Genomic DNA, 26,504 nt, shown 5'->3' with positions numbered 1-26,504 from the left:
GTACCACCTTCCATACGGTTGTTAGGAGGTCAAAAGAGGAAATAAAACGCCCAGCCCACCACACTGGGCCTGGCAGCAGGACTCCAGTGGGAAACGTCAGCTACTAGTGTTCTGCTGTTATTTGGTAATCCCCAGGCTTTAGAGGTTTTAATCCTGGTTTATTTGGGGCCTGTCACCCATTTGATTAAAAGGAATCACGGGATAACGTAGGGCTTTCAAGCCCGGTGGTCAACTAGATCAATATTGAGGGGTTTTGTATATCAGAAAAAAGAACTATTTTTCCCTTCCCTCAAACTTCAAGATTTCACGGAAGCGGTTTACTTTTCTTAAAAATAGATTAGAGCAAAAATAAATGAATTAAATGAAAGATTTTAAGTAATCAAAAGTAAAAATGCGATACTAGTCGTGAAAGTGTTGCCAAGGGGATCCTCGTGGTCCCACGGTTTCTCCCGCCGGGACGTGGGGCGGAGCACTAATGGCTACAGACACCTAGCGGACTCCGCCCCCTCCCGGCTTCTAGCCTCCGGGGGAGGCGGCAGAAAGGGCCAGAGATCGTGGCTTTGAAGGCACCAAGGTCAAGGGAGCGGGCGGGCCCCGTCGCAATTTTTCAGAGCCATGCGGAGGGCCTTGGAGGACCGAATGCGCCTAATCTCGGAAGGCTGGATTCCGCCAATTCCAGCCGGGCAACCTTGGTTTCCGAGGCTTCCTCGAGACCAGTTTCCTCTTTTGGGAAATGGAGTGGCCGAGGCGGCCAACTTTGGGATTGGGTACCGGGGACGAGAGACTACGGCCTCAAAGGGCGGAGCGTCAGTCTCCGACCTCTCCGCCTCCGGGCTCGGGCTGCCCGCCCCTAGAGACAGGGCCGTCCGGCCAGCGGACCCCGAGATCCTTAGCAAGGCCTCGGCTCGCGCGGATTCTAAAATGAGGACAAAGCCCGCCCGAATCTAGCGTGCGCGCGGCGCCGCGGCCAACGGGACGCCGGCGCCGGGCTGAGTGACGAGCCGCCGAAGCCAATGAGCATGCGCCTTGTTGCGAGGTGGCCCCGGCTCCGGCATTATAAAGAGCGCCACGAGTCGGCATTGTCAGGCGGCGGCACCGCGCGGGCCCGGGCGAGATTATCCGTCTGAGGATTCTGTTCGGCGTCTCCGGTAGCCGAGGAGAAGGGCGCGCGATCGCGGAGGCTCCGTCGGTAGACGGGGGAGAGGCCCGGCAGCGCGAGTGTGAGCGCGGCCGAGCCCGCGGCGCCTTCTCGGCGGGTGAGGACAAGCGGGCCCCGCGGCGTCATCGGCGGCGAGGTGAGCGGCCGGGCCTGCGGGCGGCGGGCGGGAGTCCGGGCATGAGCCGTGCGGGCCTGACGCGCTGTGTCTGTATGTGGCCGCTTGTTGCAGGAGCCGCGTGCCTCGGCCTAACATGTCGGAAGCGGGTGAAGAGCAGCCCATGGAGACCACGGGCGCCACCGAGAACGGACACGAGGCCGCCCCCGAAGGCGAGTCGCCGGCCGGGACCGGCACCGGCACCGGCACCGGCACCGGCACCAGCACCAGCAGCGGCGCCGCAGCGGGCTCTGGAGGCGGGACCGCGGCGCCCCCGGCCGGCAACCAGAACGGCGCCGAGGGCGACCAGATCAACGCCAGCAAGAACGAAGAGGACGCGGGGTAGGTGCGGCCACGGGCCGACGGGGGCGCCGCCTTTGTTCCGGGGCCGCCTTTTGTTGGAGCCATGCGGCGGGGGGAGGGGCGGGCGGCCGGGGCCTGCTCGCGGCCCGCAAACCAGCAACTCCGCGCCGCCCGCCGCTGCGCGCGCGGGAGTTTGAGGGAGTTTGTTGGGTCGACTTTGGCGCCGCCCTGGGGCCGCTGGCGCGGGGCCGGGGCCGGGCGGCCCGGAAGGGGAGTGCGCTCGGACCCGGGGCCGGCGGGTCGCGGGCTGCCGGGGCTGCGTGGGCGGAGTTGGCGCGCGCCCTGGCCTCCCTCCTCCGCCTCCTGCCGAGGGCGGAGTCACAGCCTGAACGCGGACTCGGCCCGGAAGCCTTGAGTTCCTTGAGAGCCAGTGCTCGGAGGTGGTGGAGAGTGGCAGGGACTGTAGCGTTTTGATACGTGGTTGTTGGGTTGGGTTCCTTCCAGTTGTGGTGCTCAGGGTCTAGCTCTCTGGTCAGGTTGTGCTTCCTTCCCCCACCAGCCCTGGGGGGTGCGGAGTCGTTAGGGTCAAGATTGGGTTTTGAAGGGTAGCAGAGGTTTATTAACCTCCAGAGGTAGAACCTTTGCGGCCTCTTAGGGGTGGACCTTTGCTCAGGTTGGTGGTTTTATTTATAATTACGTCAGTGAAAGCTTTTCTAGGACCAATTCTTCTAAAATCACAGCTTTCTCATAAGGCTTGTTGCCGTGTGTCTTACCCCACCATTTCAGAAAAATGTTCGTTGGTGGCCTGAGCTGGGATACCAGCAAAAAGGACCTAAAGGATTATTTTACCAAATTTGGAGAGGTCGTTGACTGTACAATAAAAATGGATCCCAACACTGGCCGGTCAAGAGGGTTTGGGTTTATCCTCTTCAAAGATGCAGCCAGTGTGGAGAAGGTAAGTTGGGTATTGTATAATCAGGAGTCTCAGTGTATTCTAAGATTATGCCACCATTCTTAGTCTATGACTGGTTTATGTGTTCTGCACATGGTTGAATGCTTGGGGAAAAGGAAGTTTGGAAATTTATGAGTTTGTTATTTGAAGGGGTTAAAAGTAGAGATTAAGCAGAGGAGGGAGTATGGGCTAGAGTGGTCCAGGATGGTTATAGCGGACCATTTCTTATTTTGTGGCTATTCTGGACCCTGCAAATACTTCATTGTGAGGACTAGAAGAGAGTCCACAGTTGCTAGGAGATAGGCATTATTTTAGTCCCATTAAAAGACAAATCTAAATCTCAAGAAGTTTTAGGTAGAAGAGATCACAAAGCTTATTAACAAGAGTGTGAGGATTCTAGCTCTGGCAGCCCAGCTCCGGCATATGGAAGTTCCCAGGCTAGGGGTTGAATTGTAGCCAGCAGCCACAGCAGCGCTGGATCCCCAGCCCACTGAGCGAGGCTAGGCATCAAACCTGCATTCTCATACAATACTAGTCGGGTTTGTCTATTGCTGAGCTATAACAGGAACTCCAGCCTCTGTTTTTTAAAAATGACTGCTGCTTTGCTTCTGGAGGAGGTATGCCTATAACTGGGACTTCCTGGGCAGGAAAGAGGGGTGCACAGCATTGCCAAAGACTTGGGTGTGAGGACAGATTTGTAGGTGTTAAGTAAACCAGGTGTACTTGAACTTTGGAGATTGGCTTGGGAAGTCAGGTTGGGGAGTAGGGTATGGAGGGGATCAAACACGTTTTTGGTACCTGTGTTGGAGTCTTGTGGCTCAGAGAAGAGCCTTGTTCAGGGTCATGCTGCTAAGTCAGAATCCAACTCCCATCTTTCTGTTGGAACAGGTTCTAGACCAGAAGGAGCACAGGCTGGATGGCCGTGTCATTGACCCCAAAAAGGCCATGGCAATGAAGAAAGACCCAGTAAAGAAAATTTTTGTAGGGGGTCTGAATCCTGAAGCCACAGAGGAGAAGATCAGGGAGTACTTTGGCGAATTTGGGGAGGTGAGTGTGCGACCCCTGGAGTGGCCTGCCAGCTGCTTTGAGTTTGCCTTCTTTCTTCCTTGGTAGCACAGCCTTGGCTGGCTGAAGCTTTTTTCCACTATCTTTAGTGTTCACGGGCCATTCTCCTGTGAGTTCCCTATAGGCTCGGGTAGGGGAGGTCCTGAGCTTCGCCTTTGTTTATAGATTGAAGCAATTGAACTTCCAATGGATCCAAAGTCGAACAAAAGACGAGGCTTTGTCTTCATCACCTTTAAAGAAGAGGAACCTGTGAAGAAAGTTTTGGAGAAGAAGTTTCACACCATCAGTGGAAGCAAGGTAAGGTTCCACAACTGTGTGTGCTTGGTCTCCTGTTGCCGCAGAAAAGCTGGTCCTTGCAGGTGTGGGTTAGGGATTGGGCCACCTCTAAGAGATCTCTAAGGTAGACCTTAGAGTTTTTTTTCAGTACTTTCTGTCCTGATGGGGCAGGTGGTCCTGTCCTTTAAGGAACTCCTAGACTGGTAGGACTGGCAGTAAGCACTGGATTTGAGGGTGGGTGGTTGGGAGGCTTCCATGGGAAGAGAATGTGCTGAGTAGCTTCTAAAACTACTCATTTAAAGCCAGAGGTCAAGGTGTACTCAATTTAGAGTAGAAGGTGTATAAGTTCTGTGACGAAGGTCTCGGAAGATTCTAAAACTGCCATTTATTGATTTCTCCGTGGTAAAGTTTTTCCTGCTATGGGCATTGATTGCTACAGAACTTTTCTCCTGCCACAACCAAATCTTCACCTCCATCTCCTTTGGTCACTGATTAAATTAACCCCACCCCAAAGATCCTTCCCAAAGAACTCCCAGGGTCTTGGACAACTGAAATCCAAGGGCAGTTTTGGTTTCAAATGAGAGTCCTGTGCAGTGAGGTGCACTTCTTCCCCTGAACTCTGGACTGGAGAAGAGGGTAGGCTCAGCTTCTCCAGGTGGCTGAGGCAGTTGGGAGTTGAGGGTGTGGCCCACTGTGGCAGGGTGTGGCAGACTTAAGCAGGGGTGACAGCCAGATACTGTAGGACAGGTAGGGTAGGGCTCTTGGAAGCCTCAATCCTGGCTAGGATTTTAGGAAGATTAGATTTGGGATTGGGCCCTTGGATTTTATGTAGAATGAGATGGGATCATAGGGACTGTTGGTTAAGACAGTGAAATGGAGAGAGGAGACCTTTTTCTCTGTGCCATAGTGTGAAACAGGCAGGAAGAGCCTGTTAGGGCATCTTTAGTCAAACTGCTGGTGGTTGTCTTGAAATAAGTGTTTTTAGCTGGTTATAGTCAGCATTTCTAACTTAATAGGATGGAAAACATGAGATTTCATTACTTGGTAGGGGCAATTTGCCATTTTCTTTGAGTATGCTTGTATTCGGACAGCTTGTAAAAATTAGTCTTAATGGGGAGGGTTATGTGTCAGTGAACTTTTTTTTTGCTTTTTAGGACCACACCCATGGCATTTGGAAGTTCCCAGGCTAGGGGTCGAATGTGGGCTACAGCTGCCAGCCTGTGCCACAGCCACCGCAACCCGGGATCTGAGCTGCCTCTTTTGCGACCTACACCACAGCAACGCTGGATCCTTTTCCCACTGAGTGAGGCCAGGGATCAAACCCACGTTTTCATGGGTCCTAGTTAGTTGGGTTCCTTACATTAAGCCAGGACAGGAACTCCCTAGTGAACTTTATTTAAAAAGATTAGTGGGAGTGCTGGAAGGTCCGTGACCCTACTGCCTCCCACAGTAGGCAGAGTTTTGAGCAAAAAGGAAATCGACCCTTTAGGCTCTAAGGGGATATAGACATCTGGCCTGTCTCAACAACAGACTATTGATTGGGTGGTTGGAGCAGGGAGGGGATGCAGTATGACCTTAGGGAAGGCTGCTCTGAACCTCAGTGGCTTGCTTTTTCCTTTCTCTAAGGAGGCCAGGCTTGCCATCTTACTTAATAGCATGATTGAGGAGTTCCCGTTGTGGTGCAGCAGAAGGGAATCCAACTAGGAACCATGAGGTTGCTGATTCAATCCCTGGCCTTGCTCAGTGGGTTAAGGCTCTGGTGTGGCTCTGATTTAACCCCTAGCCTGGGCACCTCCATATGCCTTGAGAGTGGCCTTAAAAAGCAAAAAAAAAAAAAGCATATTTGAGTGGGATGATTTCCGGGGGGGAGCTTTCTTTTTCCAAGGTCCCTCATCTGGGAATCTTTCTCTGACTTGCCCAGTAGGGCCAAGGTGGCACCATACTGACACCTACTGTGATGTCCTGCTACACTGAGCTGGCATTGGCCCAGCCGTTCCTCTCACCTGTTAGAAATGGAGCGCCCAAGGGCGACCATCAGCAGACGTTCATTCCAGGCACTCTAGGGGAAGGCTGGAGCCAAAAAGGCCCTTGTGTGTTTTGGTGTAAATTTTAGCCCAAATGTGGTTTCCCACCCCAGCACGTATGTGTTCTTGAGCAGATAGACATTTGTTTTTGCCCCATGGCATACAGAGTTCGTGGATTAGGGATCAGATCTGAGCTGCAGCTGTGGCAGCACCAGATCCTTCAACCCACTGCCCTGGGCTGGAGTTTGAACCTGTGTCCTGGTCCTACATAGTTACTGACAATCCTGTTGCCATCTGAACAGCTGGAACTCCAGATCTGGCACCTGAATATTTGTCCACGAAGGCTTTTGTGCATACTCCCTGCCTAGGGCTTGCCTGCTGGGATGACCCACTGTTCTCTTGGCTTTCAGTGTGAAATCAAGGTGGCTCAGCCCAAAGAGGTTTATCAACAGCAGCAGTATGGCTCTGGGGGCCGTGGGAATCGCAACCGAGGGAACCGAGGCAGCGGTGGTGGTGGCGGAAGTGGAGGAGGTGAGTGGAACTCAGATGAGGATGGGTCCTGTGTCCCTGCCTGCATGGAGCTTCTATGCTTGTCTTGGGGGCTCTCTGGCCTCTGGTGCTCGGTGCAGCAAGGTGGGCAGGATCAGGAGTGCTTTTCCTGGGTTGAGGCGCTGCTGCTGCTGCTGCTGCTGCTTGGAATGGAAGAGCCCATCTTCTCGTGTGGTCTGGGGCCCCAGGGCAGAGGGGGCATCTGCATCGCACTCCCAAGTTTTGAGGGGGCACGATGGGTGCTCTTGGCTCTGGCTGTCCTGAGTCTTGGTACACCCATGGGCAGGCGGGCTGAAGGGTAGGGCGGGGCTGTGCCAGGTGCTTAACCTCCTTCCATCCCAGGCCCTTCTGACTCCAAAGCCTGAACTCCATCCTTTTTAAGGCCAAGCTGCCAGGGAGGGTGGGATGATCAGAGGGTGATTTGAATGAGAGTGAGCTGCCTCGTTTGCCCCAGTGAAGTTAGTTTTCTGCCTGGCCTTCTCATCCCCAGCTTGGGTCTCAGGTACAGTGCTGGGCCCAGGGCCCTCTACACCAGAATAGCATCCCCTTGGCCTGAGTTGCCATAGTAACCTCGCCACCCAAAGGGCAGGATTTCCTCCATCCTTGCTCCTGCGTGTGCTAAATGGTCCATGGGCCCCTGTGCCCTGCTCCCCCCACAGGTCAGAGTCAGAGTTGGAATCAGGGCTACGGCAGCTACTGGAACCAGGGCTACGGCTACCAGCAGGGCTACGGGCCCGGCTATGGCGGCTACGACTACTCGCCCTATGGCTATTACGGCTACGGCCCCGGCTACGACTACAGTAAGTAGGAGAAAGGGAGGCCCCCATCTACTCACCCACCCCGGGAGGCAGGACAGACAGTGCAGGGGCCGCTGGCAGCAGGGGCCGCTGGCAGCAGGGGCTTTGGAGTCGGACAGGCTGGGCTTTGTGGCCTGACTTGGTCACTTGGAGCTTCCCAATTTTGAGTTCTTGAGCCTTGTGGGTCTCAGGAAGGTGGGGAAGACATCCTGCTGAACAGAGTTGTTGGCTCTGGTGAGGATGCATATCAAGCGCCTGGCACAGGGGTAAATAAACACTTAGTAGGTTGTAGCTACTATGACTGTTGTTCTTGTCCCTAGGTCAGGGTAGTACAAATTACGGGAAGAGCCAGCGACGTGGTGGCCATCAGAATAACTACAAGCCATACTGAGGCTTCGGCAGGAGTACCTGACTGACCGCACACGCTTTGTTTGTTTGGATATTGAGTGAACACAATTATGTACCAAATTTAACTTGGCAAACTTTCTATGGCCTGTCCCATGTGCATCTTATTTAAAATTTCCCCCCTGGAAATCACTCTCCTGTTTAATATTTCCAGAGCTCTAGTTGTTTTAGGCAGCGTGTGGTGTCTCAAGAGGCCAGAGCAGCATTATGGGCTGATTTTTTATTACTGGGTTACCCAGAACCAGATTGGAGGGTCTGCTTCCTGCTGCCACTCTGCAGACTGGACCTGTGGACCCTGGTTGTAAAGAGTAAATTGTATCTTAGGAAACCAGTGTCACCTTTTTTCACCTTTTAATTTTATATTATTTGTCATACATTTCCTGTAATGGAAGTGTTAATTTTACTGTACTTTTTGGTACCTTTCGGGAATCTAATGTATTGTAAGGTATTTTACACGTGTCCTGATTTTGCCACAACCTGGATATTGAAGCTATCCAAGCTTTTGAAATAAAAAATTAAAAACCCCCAAGCCTGGGTGAGTGTGGGGTACACTGTGAAGGGAGACAGGTGGTCCAGAGTTCCAGTATCCTGTCAGGCATGACCACATACTGTCCACATCCTTGCTTAGTTTCTTTTAATGACTCGGCCCTGCCCAGGACTTGTGCCCCCTTTAAAGAAAGTGGCTCAGAGGTTGGAGGCAGCTGTTAAAGGTGATGGTGGTACAGTAAGGGTTACCACCCTCAGTTGGGGACACTGCCCCAGGGCAGCACGAATCTGGAGCACCTTGGAATACCTGTCTTGTCATCTTCCAGCAAAGACAGTGTGAACCTAAAGACAAGAGCAGAGTCACAAGGGCCAGCTGGATCTGGGCAAGACAGTGCCCCCTCTGGCAGGGGTATTTGCTGGCTTGATTGGGACACCCCAAGTCTAGTGGCTGAGGCCTAAGACTAGGTTGAAAGAGGCAGTGCTAGGCTGGGGCTCCAGGTGGATTAAGCCTAGCAAAAGCTTTGTTTCCCTAGAGGAACTGGCTAAGGGAGGAAATAAGCTACTCTTGGCCCAGCCATCACAAATGGGTACTTGGGAGGTTTTTCAGGGGGTGTGGAGCACCCAAGGCAGCCAGAGCTGCAGTGTTGAAACTAACCTGTGGGAATGGGACGTCAGTTAGAGCAAAAAATGTTGAAGGGGCTGTGATGGATGGTAAGAAACCCAGTTCCTGGTCTCTCGGAGCAAGAAGCAAGCCTGAGACTTACCTAGAGAACACGCCTCAGTGTCTTGCAACTTCTCACTTTTTCTTCCATATCTGAAAAAAGACCACAGAGCCACCCCAAATGGTCAACTTTTCTCCTCTGCTGAAAACCCCTGATGCCTGAATTCAGTGTCCAAGCTTCTTGGATGGCAGGGTGGAGAGTGGGCCACATTGGTCTGTCCAAGCCCTGATCCTTGTATATGGGCCACCAGCCACAGGGTTAGCAACAACTTCCCCAAAGGACAAAAACCAGCCCTCAGATTTCCTGAGACTATTTGACTGGGGTCCCCTCTGTACAGAAACTACAAGCCAGCTCTGTGTCCAGCCAGCTTTTCCCTCCCCAGGCTCCCCACAAATGCTTCCCAAATACTTTCCTTCCCCTAGCAGGTCCTGCACCATCTCAGTTGTGTAGGGATTGGACCTTATTTCCAGAGGGCAGGGGGCAATGGCTAGGCTGCTCTGGAATCTACCAGGAAGATGATAGGATTTGGGTCCCCAACTGAGCTGTGCATGTGCAGAACAGCTTTGGTGCATGTGTCCAATTTGGCAATGACATTTCCTAGTAAGTGGATTTAGGGGCAACCACTAAATGCTTAGGAATGTGAAGAGTTTCATTTTGCATTGAATCAGTCCTGAGTCCAAGTCTCATTTGAGCTGCTTAGCAGCAGAAAAAGCAGGAAAGCTGCCACCTACATCTCAGGGAGGCTTTAGGGACACAATGGAGTGCTCTACTGTAGTTGTGATAGTAGGGCTTACAGCCCTGCTTCCTTGTCCCATGTGCCACACTGGCCTGTGCCCAGGCAGGAAGAATTGTGGCTCAGATTTCTGGGGGCACAGGCAGGAATAGGGGAGGCCTCCACTTCAGCTCCCTGTACTGTTGAGAGGACACCCTGGCTCAGCTGTCACACCCCCATCCTGGGCATGCTGGGAGTTCTAGCTCCAGGCTGGGCTCTAGAGATAAGCTGTCAGTTGCCCCTTGGCCTCCAGGCTCACCTGTCAGGATGGTGTCCAGCTTTGCTACCACGTGTCGTGCGTTGTCCAAGCTGAAGCACATTGGGGGCTTAAACTTCAGGACATTCCTCCCGGGGCCATCGGTGCTCAACAAAATGTAGTTCTCCTTCAATCTGTGAGGATAGGACACAGCAGGGCCTGCTGCTCACCAGCCAAGTGCACTTCACATGGACCCTCCAGACCTTCCTCAGTTTGGCTTTGGCCTTGAAGGTGAGGTACCAGCCACACTACCCTCAGAACCCTTCACAGGCCAGTTCCCACCAGGATAAGAGCATTGGCCACCCCCTGTCAAACTCTTGCCAAATTTTGTGGCCCAGCACCAGAGGCCCCTGTCTGGGATGCCCAGCACCTGGCCCTGAACGTGTTGCTGTCCAGAGCAGGGGTCTTGCTTCATCCGTCCTGGAGTCCCAGTCTAAGCCAAGCCGAGACTGGCCACGGGGCTACAACATGGACAGCAAGAGTCTCTTCCATTTTAACAGTTTGTAATGATGTGTATAGTTTAGTTTTAAAACAGAAACTGGAGTTCACGTTGTGGCTCAGTGGTAACAAACCTGACCAGTATCCATGAGGACGTGGCCTTGCTCAGTGGGTTAAAGATCCAGCGTTGCCATGAGCTGTGGTGTAGGTCGAAGTCGGGGCTTGGAACTGGCATTGCCATGGCTGTGGTGTAGGCCAGCAGCTGTAGTTCCAATTCAGCCCGCAGCCTGGGAACCTCCATAAGCTGTGGGTGTGGCCCTAAAAAGACCAGAAAAAAAAAGTTAAAGTGGAAATTTGTCCAACATTCACAAAGAGCCATGAAGTCATGGAGCCCTCACCTAGTTTCAGTAACCCCTGCCAACTCTTCTCTACTGCAGCCCTAGACAGAGGACTATCCAGATTTAATTTCCTGTTTTTCTCCGGAAGATGACTTACCCTCTACCTCATTTTCATTTTTAATGGTCCACTTTTACACTTTCAACCAAGGAAGGTATTTTGGCCTCTGAGAGGAGTGTGATGGGACTGTTTACACTCTGACCCACACTCTCATTCTTTTTTATTCTTTTTCTATAAGTCTTGAAGGGAGCAGGGTGTCCTGAGTCTGCCTTCAGCTCCTTTCTCCCATCCCAGCGGGCCTGGCCCTGCTACAAAAAAACAGGTTCTGGACTTTAAATCCAGCTCTGCCTCCCACTCAGTTATCACCTGGTCGTTTCCTTACTGAACTTGAGAAGTCACCAGGGTGATCTTAAGGTGGAGGAGGTCAGGCTTGGCTGAGGGAGGGTCTGACTGTTCTGAATCCCCGAGTCCTGAGGCTCCCTGAGGGAAGGGGTGGGTGAGCTGATCCTTGTGCCCGACCTGGAGAGAGAAGGCGGGGGCTGGGCGGCCGCGTCAGAGAGGTGGAGAGGTGGCCAAGAACCGCATGGAGGGAAAGATTTCTACATCAATACTGTTTATGTGAATTCAAAACAGAATGATGCACATTCCACAATTTGAATAAGCACACACATCAAACCCTTAGAAGGGTTTTCCAAGATGTGGGGAGAGGGCAGGAGTGAGCAGTGGCAATAAAAGGGAACCACCAAACAAGAGGAAGAGGCCAGAGGAGGGGCGGGGGGTCCTGTCTGTCTGAAGACCTGTTCCTCTAGGAAAGGGGAGTCTGGTTCTGCCACAGTCCCCAGTGTGGCTCTGGAGATGCTGCTTCCCTTCGGCATCCTGGATCTGTGAAATGCAGTGTTGAGGCTGCCCGGGTCTGAGAGAGTTCTTGGCAGAAGTGGCTGCCTGGGCTGGGGATGGCCTGCGCCCACCTGAAGCCTCTGCTGCCAGGCACTGGGTACAGAGCTGATGGGGCCCCTTCTCTGTCACAGAGCCCACCTGAGGGTGTGCACAGATTGGCAGCCCTCTTCCCCACTCAAGCTAAGTGCCACCTCCTTTGAATAACCCCATGGGCCCGGCACATCCAGGAACACGGCAAAAAGGAGAGACCAGGGTGTGGGGTGGGCGCCTTCCCCCTTAGGGCCATAGACACTGCACAACTTGGGGGAAAAAAATACCTGGACACCACGTAGTCAGCCTCTTCGGTTGCTGGCATCCTCGTGGCCTCATCTTTGATCAGATCCACACCAATGAAGAGCCCAACGCCCCTGGAGCCAAAAGTGACATCTCAAGAGGCCAGGCCTGAGGGACCACGGTCCTTGCTCTCATCCTCAGCCTGGGCCTCAGCCAAGCTCCCGTCGGAAAGTCCACCAGGGCTTGGGTCTGGGGAGGCTGAGAACCGCAGGAGCTTTCAGAGGGAGGTGAAATGGTTCCAGGAAGTAACTAATGGGAGGGGACCTTGGTGTGGGCACAGGGAGGTATGGTCCTGGATTTCCCTCCCTAGAAGTGCTATCTCAGGCAACAGTAGCTGTGGGTGTTTCCGTTCTTCTCTGGCATGGAGATCAACATTCCCACCCTCCCAGGTGGTTAGGAGGTGAACCAAGAAGCCATGCCAGGTCCCTGAGGCTCACCTGATATCTCCGAGGATGGGATGTTTGGCTTTCTGCTGCCTCAGGAGCTCCATGAGAAAGCTGCCCACACAGGCGGCGTGAGCCTGCAGCTGCTCCTTCTCCAAGACGTCCAGGACAGCCAGCCCCACAGCACAGGACACTGGGCTGCCTCCAAACTGAGCCAGGGAACAAAGGGCAGGTCAGGTGCCCAGCAGAGTGGGCATGCCCCAGGATGTGCCACACAGAACTGCCACACACATTCCAAGGCGGTAACAAGAACACACCCGAGCCTCTGAGGGCTTAGCGTGCTGAGCACTACATGGGGTTCTCCTGAGGGCCCCATGGGTTGTCCCCTTTTTCCAGGTGCTAATATGACTGTAACCCAGGTCAAGTACCCATGGAAGATGCAAAAATCACTGGAGAGGGTGTATTGGGCATTCCCACAGAGCTGGTTTTTGACGAGAGGCTTCAGGGCCTCATCTCGTGGGCTGCGCCCAGACCCACACCCACACCATTGCACCATTCCTGTCACCACCTTCCAGGAGGGTCAAGAGCAACAAGCTGGAGCCACATTCTGTGGCTCTGCTGGCTGAGCCCAAGGCAGATTTTAGGGCACAGGCTACAAGCTAGCTGCCTGTGAGCCAAATGGCCTGAGGATTCCTTTTGTTTGACTTGTGTGGCATAATTAAAATAATTTTAGGTAGTTCCCATATGGATCAGTGGTAATGAACCCAACTAGTATCCATGAGGCCCTGCTCAGTGGGTTAAGGATCTGGCATTGCCGTGAGCTGTGGTGTAGGTCGCAGATGTGGCTTGGGTCCCAAGTTCCTATGGCTGTGGTGTAGGCCAGCAGCTGCAGCTCTGGTTCAACCCCTAGCCTGGGAACTTCCATATGCTGTGGGTGCGGCCCTCAAAAAAACTTTTTTTTTGAATGAGGTGCTAATGTTTTAAAAAGAAGAGACTAGAGTTCCCTGATGGCTTAGTGGATTAAGGATTTGGTATTGTCACTGCTGTGGCTTAGGCTGCTGCCATGGTATGAGTTTGATCCCTGGCCCCCAAACTTATGTGTGCCACAGGCATGGGCAAAAAAAAAAAAAAAGGTTTCACACAAAAATATGTATTTTGGACTTAAAACAAACACGGCCTATCTGGCTACACTGGCACAGCTCTCCCCTTCAGACAACTGAGTGCTCTGCCTCACTTCTTCCACCTGGTCCTGCAGGTGTTTGAGTGAGGGCCAGAGAGAGAAGGACCATCTTTTTAAAAAGTGTACCTTAAAACTGTGAGGTATACTTTTTTTTTTTTGTCTTTTTGCCATTTCTTGGGCCACTCCCGCAGCATATGGAGGTTCCCAGGCTAGGGGTCAAATCTGAGCTGTAGCCGCCGGCCTACGCCACAGCCACAGCCACATGGGATCCGAGCCGTGTTTGCAACCTTCACCCCAGCTCACGGCAACGCCGGACCCATAACCCACTGAGCAAGGCCAGGGATCGAACCTGCAACCTCATGGTTCCTAGCTGGATTTGTTAGCCACTGAGCCACGACGGGAACTCCTGAGGTATACTTTTACATACAGTAAACCACATATATTTAAAGTGTGTGTGTGTATATATATATAGTTCAGTGTGACTTGACAGATGTATATACCTGTGGAACTTCCACTATCATAAATATACAGAACATTTCCATCATTCCCCAAAGTTCCTTGTGCCCCCCTCCACCAGTGGCCCAGACAACCACTCACCTGCTTTCTGTCACTATAGTTTTACCTTTTCTGGGTGTCATATGAATGGAATCACAAAATATGTACCCTTTTGTGCCTGGCTTCTGCTCAACATGTTTTTAAAATTTATCCATATTGTATGTGTAGTTTTCTTTATGGCTGCATGGTATTCCACTGTGTGGACATACCACCACTTTTTAAAATTCTCGTTGATAGGCCCTTGGCTTATTTTGATTTGGGGCTATTTATGAATAAAACTGTTAATGAACATTTATTACAAGTCTTCTTTGTAAATATATGTTCTCATCTTTCTTGGGTAAACACCTAGGAGGGAAACTGCTAGAATATACTTGATTAAATGTATATTTATAAATGTGAAGCTGTTTTCCAAAGTGGTTGTACTATATTACATTCTCACCATAGTAGCTCCACATCCTCAAAAACATTTGAAATTATGGTCTTTTTAATTTTAGCCACTCTAAATGGATATGCAGTGGTATCCTGCAGGCTGTCGTGGAAATCTGCATGCAAAACCTCCTACCTGAGATCATAAAAAGCTTCCCAGATGATTGTGCTATGAGGCAGCTTTCTGATTTGTTCAAAGCAAATTATGTGTGGAATGGACACAGGGGATGGATTGAGGCTACTCACTGTATAACATTATGAACTGTGAACTCATCAAAAGGTGGAGGGTCTATCTACTAAGAGCATCTTTGGTTTAGAATCATGATCTAAGATGCTGAATTAGCACAGTAGTTAGGTCTTTCCCCCAATATCATCACACAGGGACAATAGAAAGAAAATGAACAAAAGCTCTGACATTGTCCTGGACATCCAGAAGGCCATGCAAATGTGTAAGGATATGCTTATGTCCACTGCTATGTGCATGTTCAGGGAAGCCCTGAAAAGCTCTAAGTTCTCACCACTGGCTACCTTGAGGCTCTGCAGAAAGAGGAAGAGAAGGCTAAGGCAGAGTTGTCAACTGCTTGACTGTTGAAGGCAGGTGCCAATACGTACATAGAGCCCCCCTTGTCAAGAGGTGACACACTTCTTGGTTCCAGGAATGGAAGGACACATCTGTTCAGTCATTAGATGATCGCTAATCTAACCAAGCAGGGACTACAGAGGCCATGAATGACAAAGAACAAAGACTTTACAGAATTAGTTCAGAAAAGGCATTATACAAACACCAAAACGAAGCAACAACAACACACTGTAAAGAGGGAAAGTGATTTCCAAAGTTGCAATATTATTTAAAATGTCTGGTTTTCAACAGAAAATTATGAATCATGCAAAGAAATAAGAAAGCATGGCCGGGAGTTCCCATTGTGGGGCAGTGGTTAATGAATCCGACTAGGAACCATGAGGTTGCGGGTTCGGTCCCTGCCCTTGCTCAGTGGGTTGACGATCTGGCGTTGCCGTGAGCTGTGGTGTAGGTCGCAGATGCGGCTCGGATCCTGCGTTGTTGTGGCTCTGGCGTAGGCCGGTGGCTACAGCTCCGATTAGACCCCTAGCCTGGGAACCTCCATATGCCATGGGAGCGGCCCAAGAAATAGCAACAACAACAACAACAACAACAACAACAACAACAACAAAAAAAGAAAGCATGGCCCATATAGGCGTTGGTGATAGTGGGGGTACCAGCAATAAGAAACTCTCTTGGAGGAAGTCCAGATGTTGGCTGTATTAGACAAAGACTTCTTTTTTTTTTTTTTGCTTTTTAGGGCCACTCCCATGGCATATGGACATTCCCAGGCTAGGGGTCAAATTGGAGCTACAGCTGCCAGCCTACACCACAGCCACAGCAACACAGGATCTGAGCTGTGTCTGTGACCTATACCACAGATCATGGCAACGCCAGATCCTCAACCCACTGAGTGAGGCTGGGGATCAAACCCTTGTCCTCATGGTTACTAGTTGGATTGTTTCCACTGTGCCATAACGGGAACTCCTAGACAAAGGATGTTAAATCAATGTTGTAAACATTTTAAAAAAACCAAAGGAAACAATAGCTTAGAACTAAAAAGCAAAGCATGAAAACGATGTCTTGCCAAATATAGATCAAAATTAGAAATTATAGAAAACAGGAGTTCCCATCACAGCACAGTGGAAATGAATCTGACTAGGAACCATGAGGTTGTGGGTTCCATCCCTGGCCTTTCTCAGTGGGTTAAGGATCTGGTGTTGTCATGAGCTGTGGCGTAGGCCACAGATACAGCTCAGATCTGGTGTTGCCGTGGCTGTGGTGCAGGCCGGCAGCTGTAGCTCAGATTTAACCCTTAGCCTGGGAAGCTCCATATGCTGTAGGTGAGGCCCTAAAAAGCCAAAAAAAAAAAAAAAAAAAAAAAACCCCAAAAAACAACAAAAAAACTAAACAGTCTGGAATTGAAAAGCACTGTAAGTGAAATGAAAAATTCATTAAGAGGCTCAACAGCAGATTTGGGCAGGCAGATGAAAGAATCAGCAAACCTGAAAATATATCAACTGAAACAATCCAGTCTAAAAATCAGAAAGAAAAAAGAATGAAAAAATGAATAAAGCCTCAGAGACCTATGGGACACAAGCATACCAGCATATCCAAATGGGAATTCCAAAAAGAGGAGAGAGAGAAAGAGGCAGAAAAAATATCTGAAGAAACAATGGTCAGAAACTTCCTAAATTTGATTTAAAAAACACCCCAACAATAACCTACATGTCCAAGGAACTCAATGAACTCCCAATAGAATAAAACTAATGAGTTCCATACCTAGACAAAATACATAACCAAACTACTGAAAGACAAGAACAAAGGGTGGGTGGAAAGGGTGAAGGTGGTCAAAAGGTGAAAATTCTAGTTATAAATAAGTCCCAGAGGTGTAACATATGGCATGATGATGGCAGTTACTAATATTGTGTTACATATTTGAAAGTTGCTGAGATAGTAGATCCTAAAAGATCTTAAATCACAAGAAAAAAAACTACGTATTGTGATGGATGTCAAGTAGACTTACTGTGGTGTCATTTTGCAGTATATACACAAATTGGATCCTTGTATTGTATACCCAAAACTATAATAATGTATGTCAATTATACCTCAAAAAAAAAAAAAAAGAATATTGAAATTAGCAAGAGAGAAGGAACTCAACACATACAAGAGATTCTCAACAAGACTAAGAGCTGATTCCTCAGCAGAAACCCTAGAGGCCAGAAGGCAGTGGGATGACATATTCAAAGTGATGAAAGACAAATACTGTCAATCCAAATTCCTAAAAAAGTTGGAGTTCCCGTCGTGGCACAGTGGTTAACGAATCCGACTAGGAACCATGAGGTTGCGGGTTCGATCCCTGCCCTTGCTCAGTGGGTCAAGGTTCTTGTGTTGCCGTGAGCTGTGGTGTAAGTCGCAGATGCGGCTCGGATCCTGCATTGCTGTGGCTCTGGCGTAGGCTGGCAGCTACAGCTCCGATTCCACCCCTAGCCCGGGGACCTCCATATGCCACAGGAGCGGCCCAAGAAATGGCAAAAAGACAAAAAAAAAAAAAAAAAAAAATCCTAAAAAAGTACAATCTGGAGTTCCTATTGTGGCTCAGCAGTAACAAACCCGACTAGTATCTATGAGGATGCGGGTTTGACTCCTGGCCTTGCTCACTGGGTTAAGGATCTGGTGTTGCTGTGAGCTGTGCTGTAGGTTGCAGATGAGGCTCAGATCTGGCATTGCTGTGGCTGTGGTGTAGGCTGGAAGTTACAGCTCCGATTCGACCCCTAACCTGGGAACCTCCATATGCCTCAGGTGTGGCCCTAAAATACACACACACACACACAAAGTACCATCTTCCAAGACAAAATAGAAAAGATGAATGGGCCAATCACAAGTACTGAAATTGAAACAGTGATTAAAAAAACTTTCAACAAACAAAAGTCCAGGACCAGATGGCTTCACAGGCGAATTCTATGAAGCCACCATCACCCTGATACCAAAACCAGACAAAGATACCACAAAAAAAGAAAATTACAGGCCAATATCACTGATGACCATAGATGCAAAAATCCTCAACAAAATACTAGCAAACGCAATCCAGTAATACATTAAAAAGATTGTACGCCATGATCAAGTGGGATTTATCCCAGGGATGCAAGGATTTTTCAATATCTGCAAATTAATCAGAGTGACACACCATGTTAACAAACTGAAGAATAAAAACCATACAATCCTCTCAACAGATGCAGAATGGGGGAGGGGAAGGGAGGGGAATGGACTGGGGATTTGGGATTAGAAGATGCAAACTGTTGCATCTGGAGTGGATAAGCAATGAGATCTTGCTGTGTAGCACAAGGAACTCTATCTAGTCACTAGCAATGGAACATGATGGAAGATAATATAAGAAAAAGAATGTGTGTGTGTATATGTATATATATATGCATGACTGGGTCACTTTGCTGCACAGCAGAAATTGGTAGAACACTATAAATCAACTGTAACAGAAAAAATAAAAATTAAAAAAAAATAGATGCAGAAGAGCATCTGACAAAATCCAAACTCCATTTCTGATAAAAACCCTCTGAAAGTGGGCAGAGAGGGAAACTCCCTCAACATAATAAAGGCCATACGACAAACCCACAGCTAACACAATCCTCAACGGTGAAAAAAACTGAAAGAATTCCCAATATCAGGAACAAGACAAGGATGTCTGCTCTTGCTGCCACTATTCAACATAGTTTTGGAAGTCCTAGCCACAGCAATCAGAGAAGAAAAATAAAAGGAATCCAAATTGGAAAGGAAGAAGCAAAACTATCACTGTTTGCAGATGACATGATACTATACCTAGAAAATCCTAAAGACTCTACCAGAAAACAGAGCTCATCCATGAATTTGGGAAAGTCACAGGATACAAAATTAATACACAGAAATCAACTATATTTCTATATACTAACAATGAAAGAGCAGAAAGAGAAATTAGGGAAACAATCCCATCTACCATCTCATCAAAAAGAATGAAATACCTAGGAATAAACCTCCCTAAAGAGACAAAAGACCTGTACCCCGAAAACTATAAGATGCTGATGAAAGAGATCAAAGGTGACACAAACCAATGGAAAGATATACCACGTTCTTGGATTGGAAGAATCATTATTGTCAAAACGACTATACTAACTACCAAAGGCAATCTATAGATTTAATGCAATCCCTATCAAATTACAAATGGCATTTTTCAAAGACTAAAATAACAAAATATTTTAAAGTTTGTTTGGAAGCACAAAAGATCCAGAATAGCCAAAGCCATCCTGAGAGAGAAAAATGGAGCTGGAGGAATCAGGCTCCCCGACCTCAGACTATACTACAAAGCTACAGTCATCAAAACCATATGGTACTGGCACAAAGACAGAAATATAGATCAGTGGAACTGGCTAGAAAGCCCAGAATTAAACCCACGCACTTACAGTCAACTAATCTATGACAAAGGAGGCAAGAATATACAATGGAGAAAAGACAGTCCCTTCAATAAGTGGTGCTGGGAAAACTGGACAGCTACATGTAAAAGAATGAAATTAGAACAGTTCCTAACACCATACACAAAGATAAACTCAAAATATAAGACCGGATACTATACAACTCTTAGAGGAAAACACAGGCTGAACACTCTCTGACAAGCCACAGCAATATCTTCTCAGATCCACCTCCTAGAGTAATGACAATAAAAACGACAATACACAAATGGGACTTAAACTTAAAAGTTTCTGCACAGCAAAGGAAACACTAAACGAAACAAAAAGACAACCCACAGAATGGGAGAAAATCTTTGCAAATGAAGGAGCTGACAAGGGATTAATCTCCAAAATTTATAAACACCTCCTACATCTCAATACCAAAAAAAACAAACTGCCCCATCAAAAAATGGGCAGAAGATCTAAACAGACAATTCTACAAAGAAGACATACAGATGGCTAAAAAACACATGAAAAGATGTTCAACATCACTCATTATTAGAGAAATGCAAATCAAAACCACTATGAGGTACCACCTTACACTGGGCCAGAATGGCCACCATCAAAAAGTCTACAAACAGGATTAAGATGGTGGAATAGAAGGACTGGAGCTCAACTTCTCTCCTAAAAACAACAATACTCACAACTAAAGGGTGAGCAATCTCTACCCAAATGGACCAGAAACCTTAAAAAAGATACCCTACTCCAGAAGAAAAAGAGGAGGCCACATTAAGAGGTAGGCGGGGTGATTTTGCAATATAAAACAACCCTGTACCTCCACGGTGGGAAGCTCCACAGACTGAAAACTAACTGGCTCACAGAGACTCACCTACAGGAGTGAGAGTTCTGAGCCCCACATCAAACACTCACGTGCAGGGATCCGACACTGGGAGAACGAGCCCCTGGAACATCTGGCATTGAAGGCCAGTGGGGCTTGTGTGCAGGAGCTCCACAGGACTGGGGCAAACGGAGACCCCATTCTAAAAAGGTGCATATGGACTTTCACATGCACTGGGTTCCAGGGCAGAGTGGGGTCTCCGTAGGAATCTGGGTCAAACCTGACTGCAGTTCTTGGAGGACATCCTGGGAAAAGAGGGGTGAACGTGGCTTGTTGTGAGGGATGGACATTGAAAGCAAAGCTCTCAGGAATATTCAGCAGCATGCCTTTCTCTGGAGGTGGCCATTTTGGGAAAATCTGGCCCCACCTGTCAGTCAGCACTGAGAAGCCCCAGGGCAAACAACAATCCAGGTGGGATCACAGCCCCGCCCCTCAGGAAACAGGCTACCTAAAGAGCCCCCCAGGCACACAGCTGCCTCTAATCCTATCCAGAGACTAAGCCCCACCTGCCAGAGGGATTAGAACCAGCTCCACCTACCAGTGGGCAGGCATCAGCCCCTCCCATCAGGAAGCCTACAGCAAGCCCCCCATACCAACTGCAGCCACAAGGGGGGCAGACACCAGAAGTAAGAGAGGCTACAACTCTATTATCTGTAAAAAGGTCACCACACCAAAAACCTATAAAAATGAAAAGACAGAGAACTATAACTCAGATGAGGGAGAAAGGAAAAACCCCAGAAAATCAGCTAAGTGATCAGGAGATTCTCAGCCTCCAGGAAAAAGACTATAGACTGTTAATGCTGAAGATGATGCAAGACATTGGAAATAAACTGGAGGCAAAGATGGATAACTTACAGGAAACACTGAGCAAAGAGATTCAAGATATAAAACTTAAACAAGAAGAGATGCAAAATACAGTAACAAATAAAAAATTCACTAGAAGCAGCCAACAGCAGAATACAGGAGGCAGAAGAAAGAATAAGTGAGGTGGAGGACAGCTTAGTGGAAATTACGGATTCAGAACAGAAAAGAGACAAAAAATTGAAAACAAATGAAGAGAGTCTCAGAGAACTCTGGGACAACGTTAAACGCACCAACATCCTTATTATACGGGTGCCAGAAGGAGAAGAGAGAGAGAGAAGGGGACAGAAAAAATATTCCAAGAGATAATAGCCAAAAACTTCCCTCACATGGGAAAGGAATCACTCACTCAAATCCAGCAAGCACAACGAGTACCATATAAAATAAACCCAAGGAGGAATACACCGAGATACATATTAATCAAACTGACCAAAATTAAAGACCAAGAGAAAATCTTGAAAGCAGCTAGGGAAAAGAAACAAGTAACATACAAGGGAACCCCAATAAGGTTATTGGCAGATTTTTCAGCAGAAACTCTGCAGGCCAGAAGGGAGTGGCATGATATACTTAACGTGATGAAAGGAAAAAACCTCCAACCAAGATTACTCTACCCAGCAAGGCTCTCATTCAGATTTGAAGGAGAAATCAAAACCTTCACAGATAAGCAAAAGCTGAGAGAATTCAGCAACACCAAACCAGCCTTATGACAAATACTAAAGGAACTTCTCTAGGCAGAAAAGAAAAGACAGCAACAGGAAACAAAAATTCCACAAAGACAAGGCTCACCAGTAAAGGTATATATACAGTAAAGATACAAAATCATCCATGCACAATTATACCACCAAAATCAGAAATCATGAGAAGAGGTGGGTACAAATGCAGGACACTGGAGATGAACTTGCAATTAAGAGAACAACAACTTAAAACAATCTCATATACATATAGACTCTTATATCAAAACTTCAGAATAACTGCAAACCAAAAATCTACAACTGATACAAACAAGGAATCTCTGGAGAAGAAATATATCTCATAGTAAATAAGTGCATAATCCACCATGAAGGGGGTCATTTGACATCATTCTTGGAATGCTGAAGTCTCCTTAGATCTGATTTCCTCTCCATCAAAGAACTTATGATAATTATAATTAAATAATGCAACTGTACAATTAAATAATACAGTTCTACAATTGCACTGTTAATAACCATTTCTCTCCATGGTACAATGTAAGGTCTATAATGTCTTGTTTATTATCACATCACCTAGAATGGTGTAATGCCTATAGTGAAGAATCAATAAGATGTAACAAGTTGTGAGGACATATTTATATAGTTATGCTGTTTTTAACCAATTTATGCATTTTATATTTTAATTATTTTCAGAGGGTGTATTATTTTTGTTATTCTTACCAGTTAAGTTATTCTTTTTATTATGCTATATAAAATATTTAATGGTATATAAGGCTTTCTTCTTCATAAATTTTAGTTGCATAATATACACAATTTTAATATAATGCTAATTTTTAAAGAAAAATTGAAATGTAATAGATAATACTAAATAGTAAAGACAAAAGCCATACAAAATGGGATATAGAATAAATTTCCTATTTGTCTCAGTATATTTTCCATTCCACTTCTCCAGAGGGAGTCACTTAATCTGTTTCTTAAGATCCATGATATAATAATCTGTGTGAATGTAATCGTGTTTAATATATGTATTTTATTCTGTAAAAAAAAAAAAAAGTCTACAAACAATAAATGCCAGAGCGGGTGTGGAGAAAAGGGAATACTATTATGCTGTTGGTGGGAATGTAAATTGGTGCAACCATGGTGGAAAACAGTATGGAGAGTCCTTAGAAAACTAAAAACAGAATTGCCATTTGATCCAGCTATCCCATTCCTGGGCATCTATCCAGAGAAAACCATGACTCGAAAAGATACATGCACTACATGTTCATTGCAGCACTATATACAACAGGTAAGACATGGAAACAACCTAAATGTCCATTGACAGAGGAGTGGATCAAGAAGATGTGGTTGGAGTTCCCATCGTGGCTCAGTGGTTAATGAATCTGACTAGGAACCATGAGGTTGCAGGTTCGATCCCTGGCCTTGCTCAGTGGGTTAAAGATCTAGTGTTGCCGTGAGCTGTGGTGTAGGTTGCAGACGCGGCTTGGATCCTGTGTTGCTGTGGCTCTGGTGTAGGCCAGTGGCTATGGCTCTGATTCGGCCCCTAGCCTGGGAACATCCATATGCCATGGGAGCGGCCCAAGAAATGACAGGAAAAAAAAAAAAGAAAAAGAAAAAGAAGATGTGGCACATACACACAGTGGAATATTACTCAGCCATTCAAAGGAAAGAAATAATGGCATTTGCAGCAACATGGATGGACCGAGAAATTATCATGCTAAGTGAAGTTTGCCAGACAGACACCAACATCATATGCTATCACTTACATGTGGAATCTAAAAAAGGGACAGATACTTATTTTTTAAGTAGCTTTTTTAGTTTTGCAGAACAGATACTGACTCAGAGCCTTTGAAAAACTTATGGTTTCTAAATGAGACAGGTTGGGGGGTGGGGGATGGGCTGGGGGGGTTGGGATGGAAATGCTGTAAAATTGGGTTGTGATGATTGTTGTACAACTATATATGTAACAAAATCCACTGAGTTAAAAAAAGAAAAAAATACTATCAATCAAAAATCCTATGTAAAAATATCCTTCAAAGATAAAGGAGAAAGTAAAACAGTTCCAGAGAAGCAAAAAACTGAAAAAAAAATTTGTCAGCAGCAGTTCTACTTTCCAAGAAATACAGTACATCTTCAGGTTGAAAAGAAAGGACATCAGACAGTAACTCAAATCCACATAAATAGGAGTCCCTGCCATGGCGCAGCGGAAACGAATCTGATTAGGAACCATGAGATTGTGGGTTGGATCCCTGGCCTTGCTCAGTGGGTTAAAGATCTGGCATTTCCGTGAGCTGTGGTGTAGGCTGCAGATGTGGCTTGGATCTGGCATTGCTGTGGCTCTGGAGAAGGCTGGCAGCTCTAACTTCAATTCAACCCCCAGGCTGGCAACCTCCATAAGATGTGGGTGTGGCCCTAAGAAGCAACACCTCCCCCAAACAAAAACAACAAAAAACAAATCCACATAAAGATATAACACTGGTAAAGACATAAGTAGGTTGAAAGCAAAGTGTAGAGAAGATATATACCATGCAAATAGTATATATAAATAGTAACCAAGAGAGCTGGGATAGCTGTAGTAACATCAGATCTAAAATAATTGGAAGGTTAAAAATAATTGGAAGATTAAAAATGTTACTAGCAACACAAGAAAAATTTTATGATGACAAAAGAGCCTATCAAAATGATATAACCACCACAAACACATATCTACCTAACAGAGCCCCAAAATGCATCAAACGTTTAAAAACTGATAGAATCAAAAGGAGAAATACAGGAGTTCCTGTCGTGGCGCAGTGGTTAACGAATCCGACTAGGAACCATGAGGTTGGGAGTTCGATCCCTGCCCTTGCTCAGTGGGTTAATGATCCGGCGTTGCCGTAAGCTGTGGTGTAGTTCGCAGACGTGGCTCGGATCCTGCGTTGCTGTGGCTCTGGTGTAGGCAGGTGGCTATAGCTCCGATTAGACCCCTAGCCTGGGAACCTCCATATGCCACGGGAGCGGCCCAAGAAACAGCAAAAAAACAAAAAAAACAAAAAAACAAAAAAAAAAAAGGAGAAATACAGAATTCAATAAGAATAGTTGGAGAGTTCAATCTCTCATTTTCAATAATAAACAACTAGACAGAAGGTCAACTAGGAAATAGAAGACTTGAACAACACTATAAAACATAGATTTGATATGTACAGAACACTTCAAAAAAAAGCAGAATAAATACTCTTCTCAAGTGCACATGGAACATTTCTCTAGGACAGACTACACACATTAGACCATAATGTGTTAATATATTTAAAAAGTCTGAAATCATACAAAGCATATTTTCTCATCACTGTGGAATGAAACTGAAATAAATAGTAGAACCCTGGAAAACTAAAAAAAACCCATGGAAATTAAATACCACATTTTTTTTCATTAAATAGCTTCTTTAAAACATTTTTTAAATTAAAAGAAAACATATCCTTTTTTTTCTTTTTTTTCTTTTCTTTCTTTCTTTTTTTTTTTTTTTTTTGTCTTTTTGCCTTTTCTAGGGCCACTCCTGTGGCATATGGACATTCCCAGGCTAGGGGTCAAATCAGAGCTACAGATGCCAGCCTACACTAGAGCCACAGCAACTTGGGATCCAAACTGCATCTGTGACCTACACCACAGTTCACTGCAACACCGGATCCTTAACCCACTAAGCAAGGCCAGGGATCAAACCCGTCTCCTCATGGATACTTGTCAGGTTCGTTAACCACTGAGCTATGATTGGAACTCCTAGAAAACACATTCTTAAACAACAATGGGCCAAAGAAGTCACAGGTAGATTAGAAAATATTTAGAGGCAAATGAAAAAGAACATACAACATATCAAAACTTATAGGATGCCATAAAAGTAATGCTTACAGGAAAATTTATGTCTGTAAACACCTACGTTAAAAAAGAAAAAAAAAATCTCAAATGAATAACCTAAACTTCCACCTTAAGAGATTATAAAAAAGAAGAGTAAACTAAACCCAAAACAAAGAGAAGAAAGGAAATCATAAAGACTAGAGTGGAAATAAATGGAAATATAGAAAAATAAGAGAAAAAAAAATCAAAGTTGGTTCTTTGAGAAGATCAACAAAATTGACAAATGTCAGCCAGAGTGACCAAGATAAAAAGAAGAGTCACATTACTAAGATCAAGAATGAAAGACATATCACTGCCAATCGTATGTAAGTAAAAAGATTATAAAGGAATAATATGAATAAATATATGAAAATATGAACAAGTTTGATAACTGAGATGAAATGGACAAATTCCTAGAAAGATAAAAAATACTGATATTGATTCAAGAAGAAATAGAAAATCTGAATAGACCTATAGCAAGTAAAGTGAATGAATTAGTAATTTAAAAATCCCCACAAAGTCTAGAATCAGATGGCATCACTGGTGAATTCTACCAAAATGTTTAAAGAATAATTATTACCAATCCTTCAAAAAGTCTTCCAGAAATAGAAGAGGCATGAATACCTCCTGCCTTATTCTTTGAGGCCAGTATTATCCTGATAACAA

At 46.6% G+C, this 26,504-nt stretch overlaps 2 protein-coding genes across 8 annotated transcripts in view; one reads left to right on the top strand and one right to left on the bottom strand.

Moving 5' to 3' along the window:
• Nucleotides 1,056-8,213, top strand: HNRNPAB (heterogeneous nuclear ribonucleoprotein A/B). 2 transcript variants are annotated; one of them, XM_021076627.1, is made up of 8 exons: nucleotides 1,056-1,295; nucleotides 1,389-1,655; nucleotides 2,403-2,571; nucleotides 3,457-3,615; nucleotides 3,799-3,930; nucleotides 6,344-6,464; nucleotides 7,142-7,282; nucleotides 7,600-8,213. In XM_021076627.1, exons 2-8 carry the CDS (start codon nucleotides 1,411-1,413, stop codon nucleotides 7,668-7,670), a joined length of 1,038 nt encoding a protein of 345 aa, XP_020932286.1. In that variant the 5' UTR covers nucleotides 1,056-1,295; nucleotides 1,389-1,410; the 3' UTR covers nucleotides 7,671-8,213.
• Nucleotides 6,458-26,504, bottom strand: part of PHYKPL (5-phosphohydroxy-L-lysine phospho-lyase) — a 46,481-nt gene continuing 26,434 nt past the window's right edge. For 2 of the 6 annotated variants that reach the window (XM_021084358.1, XM_021084362.1), the window contains exons 9-12: nucleotides 12,422-12,576; nucleotides 11,969-12,058; nucleotides 9,924-10,054; nucleotides 7,792-8,984 (exon numbers count right to left, since the gene is read on the bottom strand). In XM_021084358.1, the coding sequence (XP_020940017.1) occupies nucleotides 8,935-8,984; nucleotides 9,924-10,054; nucleotides 11,969-12,058; nucleotides 12,422-12,576 (426 nt within the window). In that variant the 3' untranslated portion in view covers nucleotides 7,792-8,934. Of the gene's footprint in view, nucleotides 6,871-7,288; nucleotides 7,535-7,791; nucleotides 8,985-9,923; nucleotides 10,055-11,968; nucleotides 12,059-12,421; nucleotides 12,577-26,504 lie in introns of those variants that run through there. The other 4 variants (XR_002341728.1, XM_021084360.1, XM_005654967.3 and 1 more) reach the window with 4 other exon arrangements.

Source organism: Sus scrofa, chromosome 2 (genome assembly GCF_000003025.6).
Source record: "Sus scrofa isolate TJ Tabasco breed Duroc chromosome 2, Sscrofa11.1, whole genome shotgun sequence".
Classification (NCBI taxonomy): Eukaryota; Metazoa; Chordata; class Mammalia; order Artiodactyla; family Suidae; genus Sus; species Sus scrofa.
The sequence above is the reverse complement of the archived record's forward strand: the minus strand, read 5'-3'. Positions and strand labels throughout refer to the sequence as shown.

Bases quoted from the DNA above. Each gene is read 5' to 3' on its own strand.
- HNRNPAB (XM_021076627.1), top strand. From the start codon at position 1,411: ATGTCGGAAGCGGGTGAAGAGCAGCCCATGGAGACCACGGGCGCCACC. The intron at 1,656-2,402 runs GTAGGTGCGGCC...CCACCATTTCAG, and splicing joins AAGAACGAAGAGGACGCGGG to AAAAATGTTCGTTGGTGGCC. The intron at 3,616-3,798 runs GTGAGTGTGCGA...CTTTGTTTATAG, and splicing joins ACTTTGGCGAATTTGGGGAG to ATTGAAGCAATTGAACTTCC.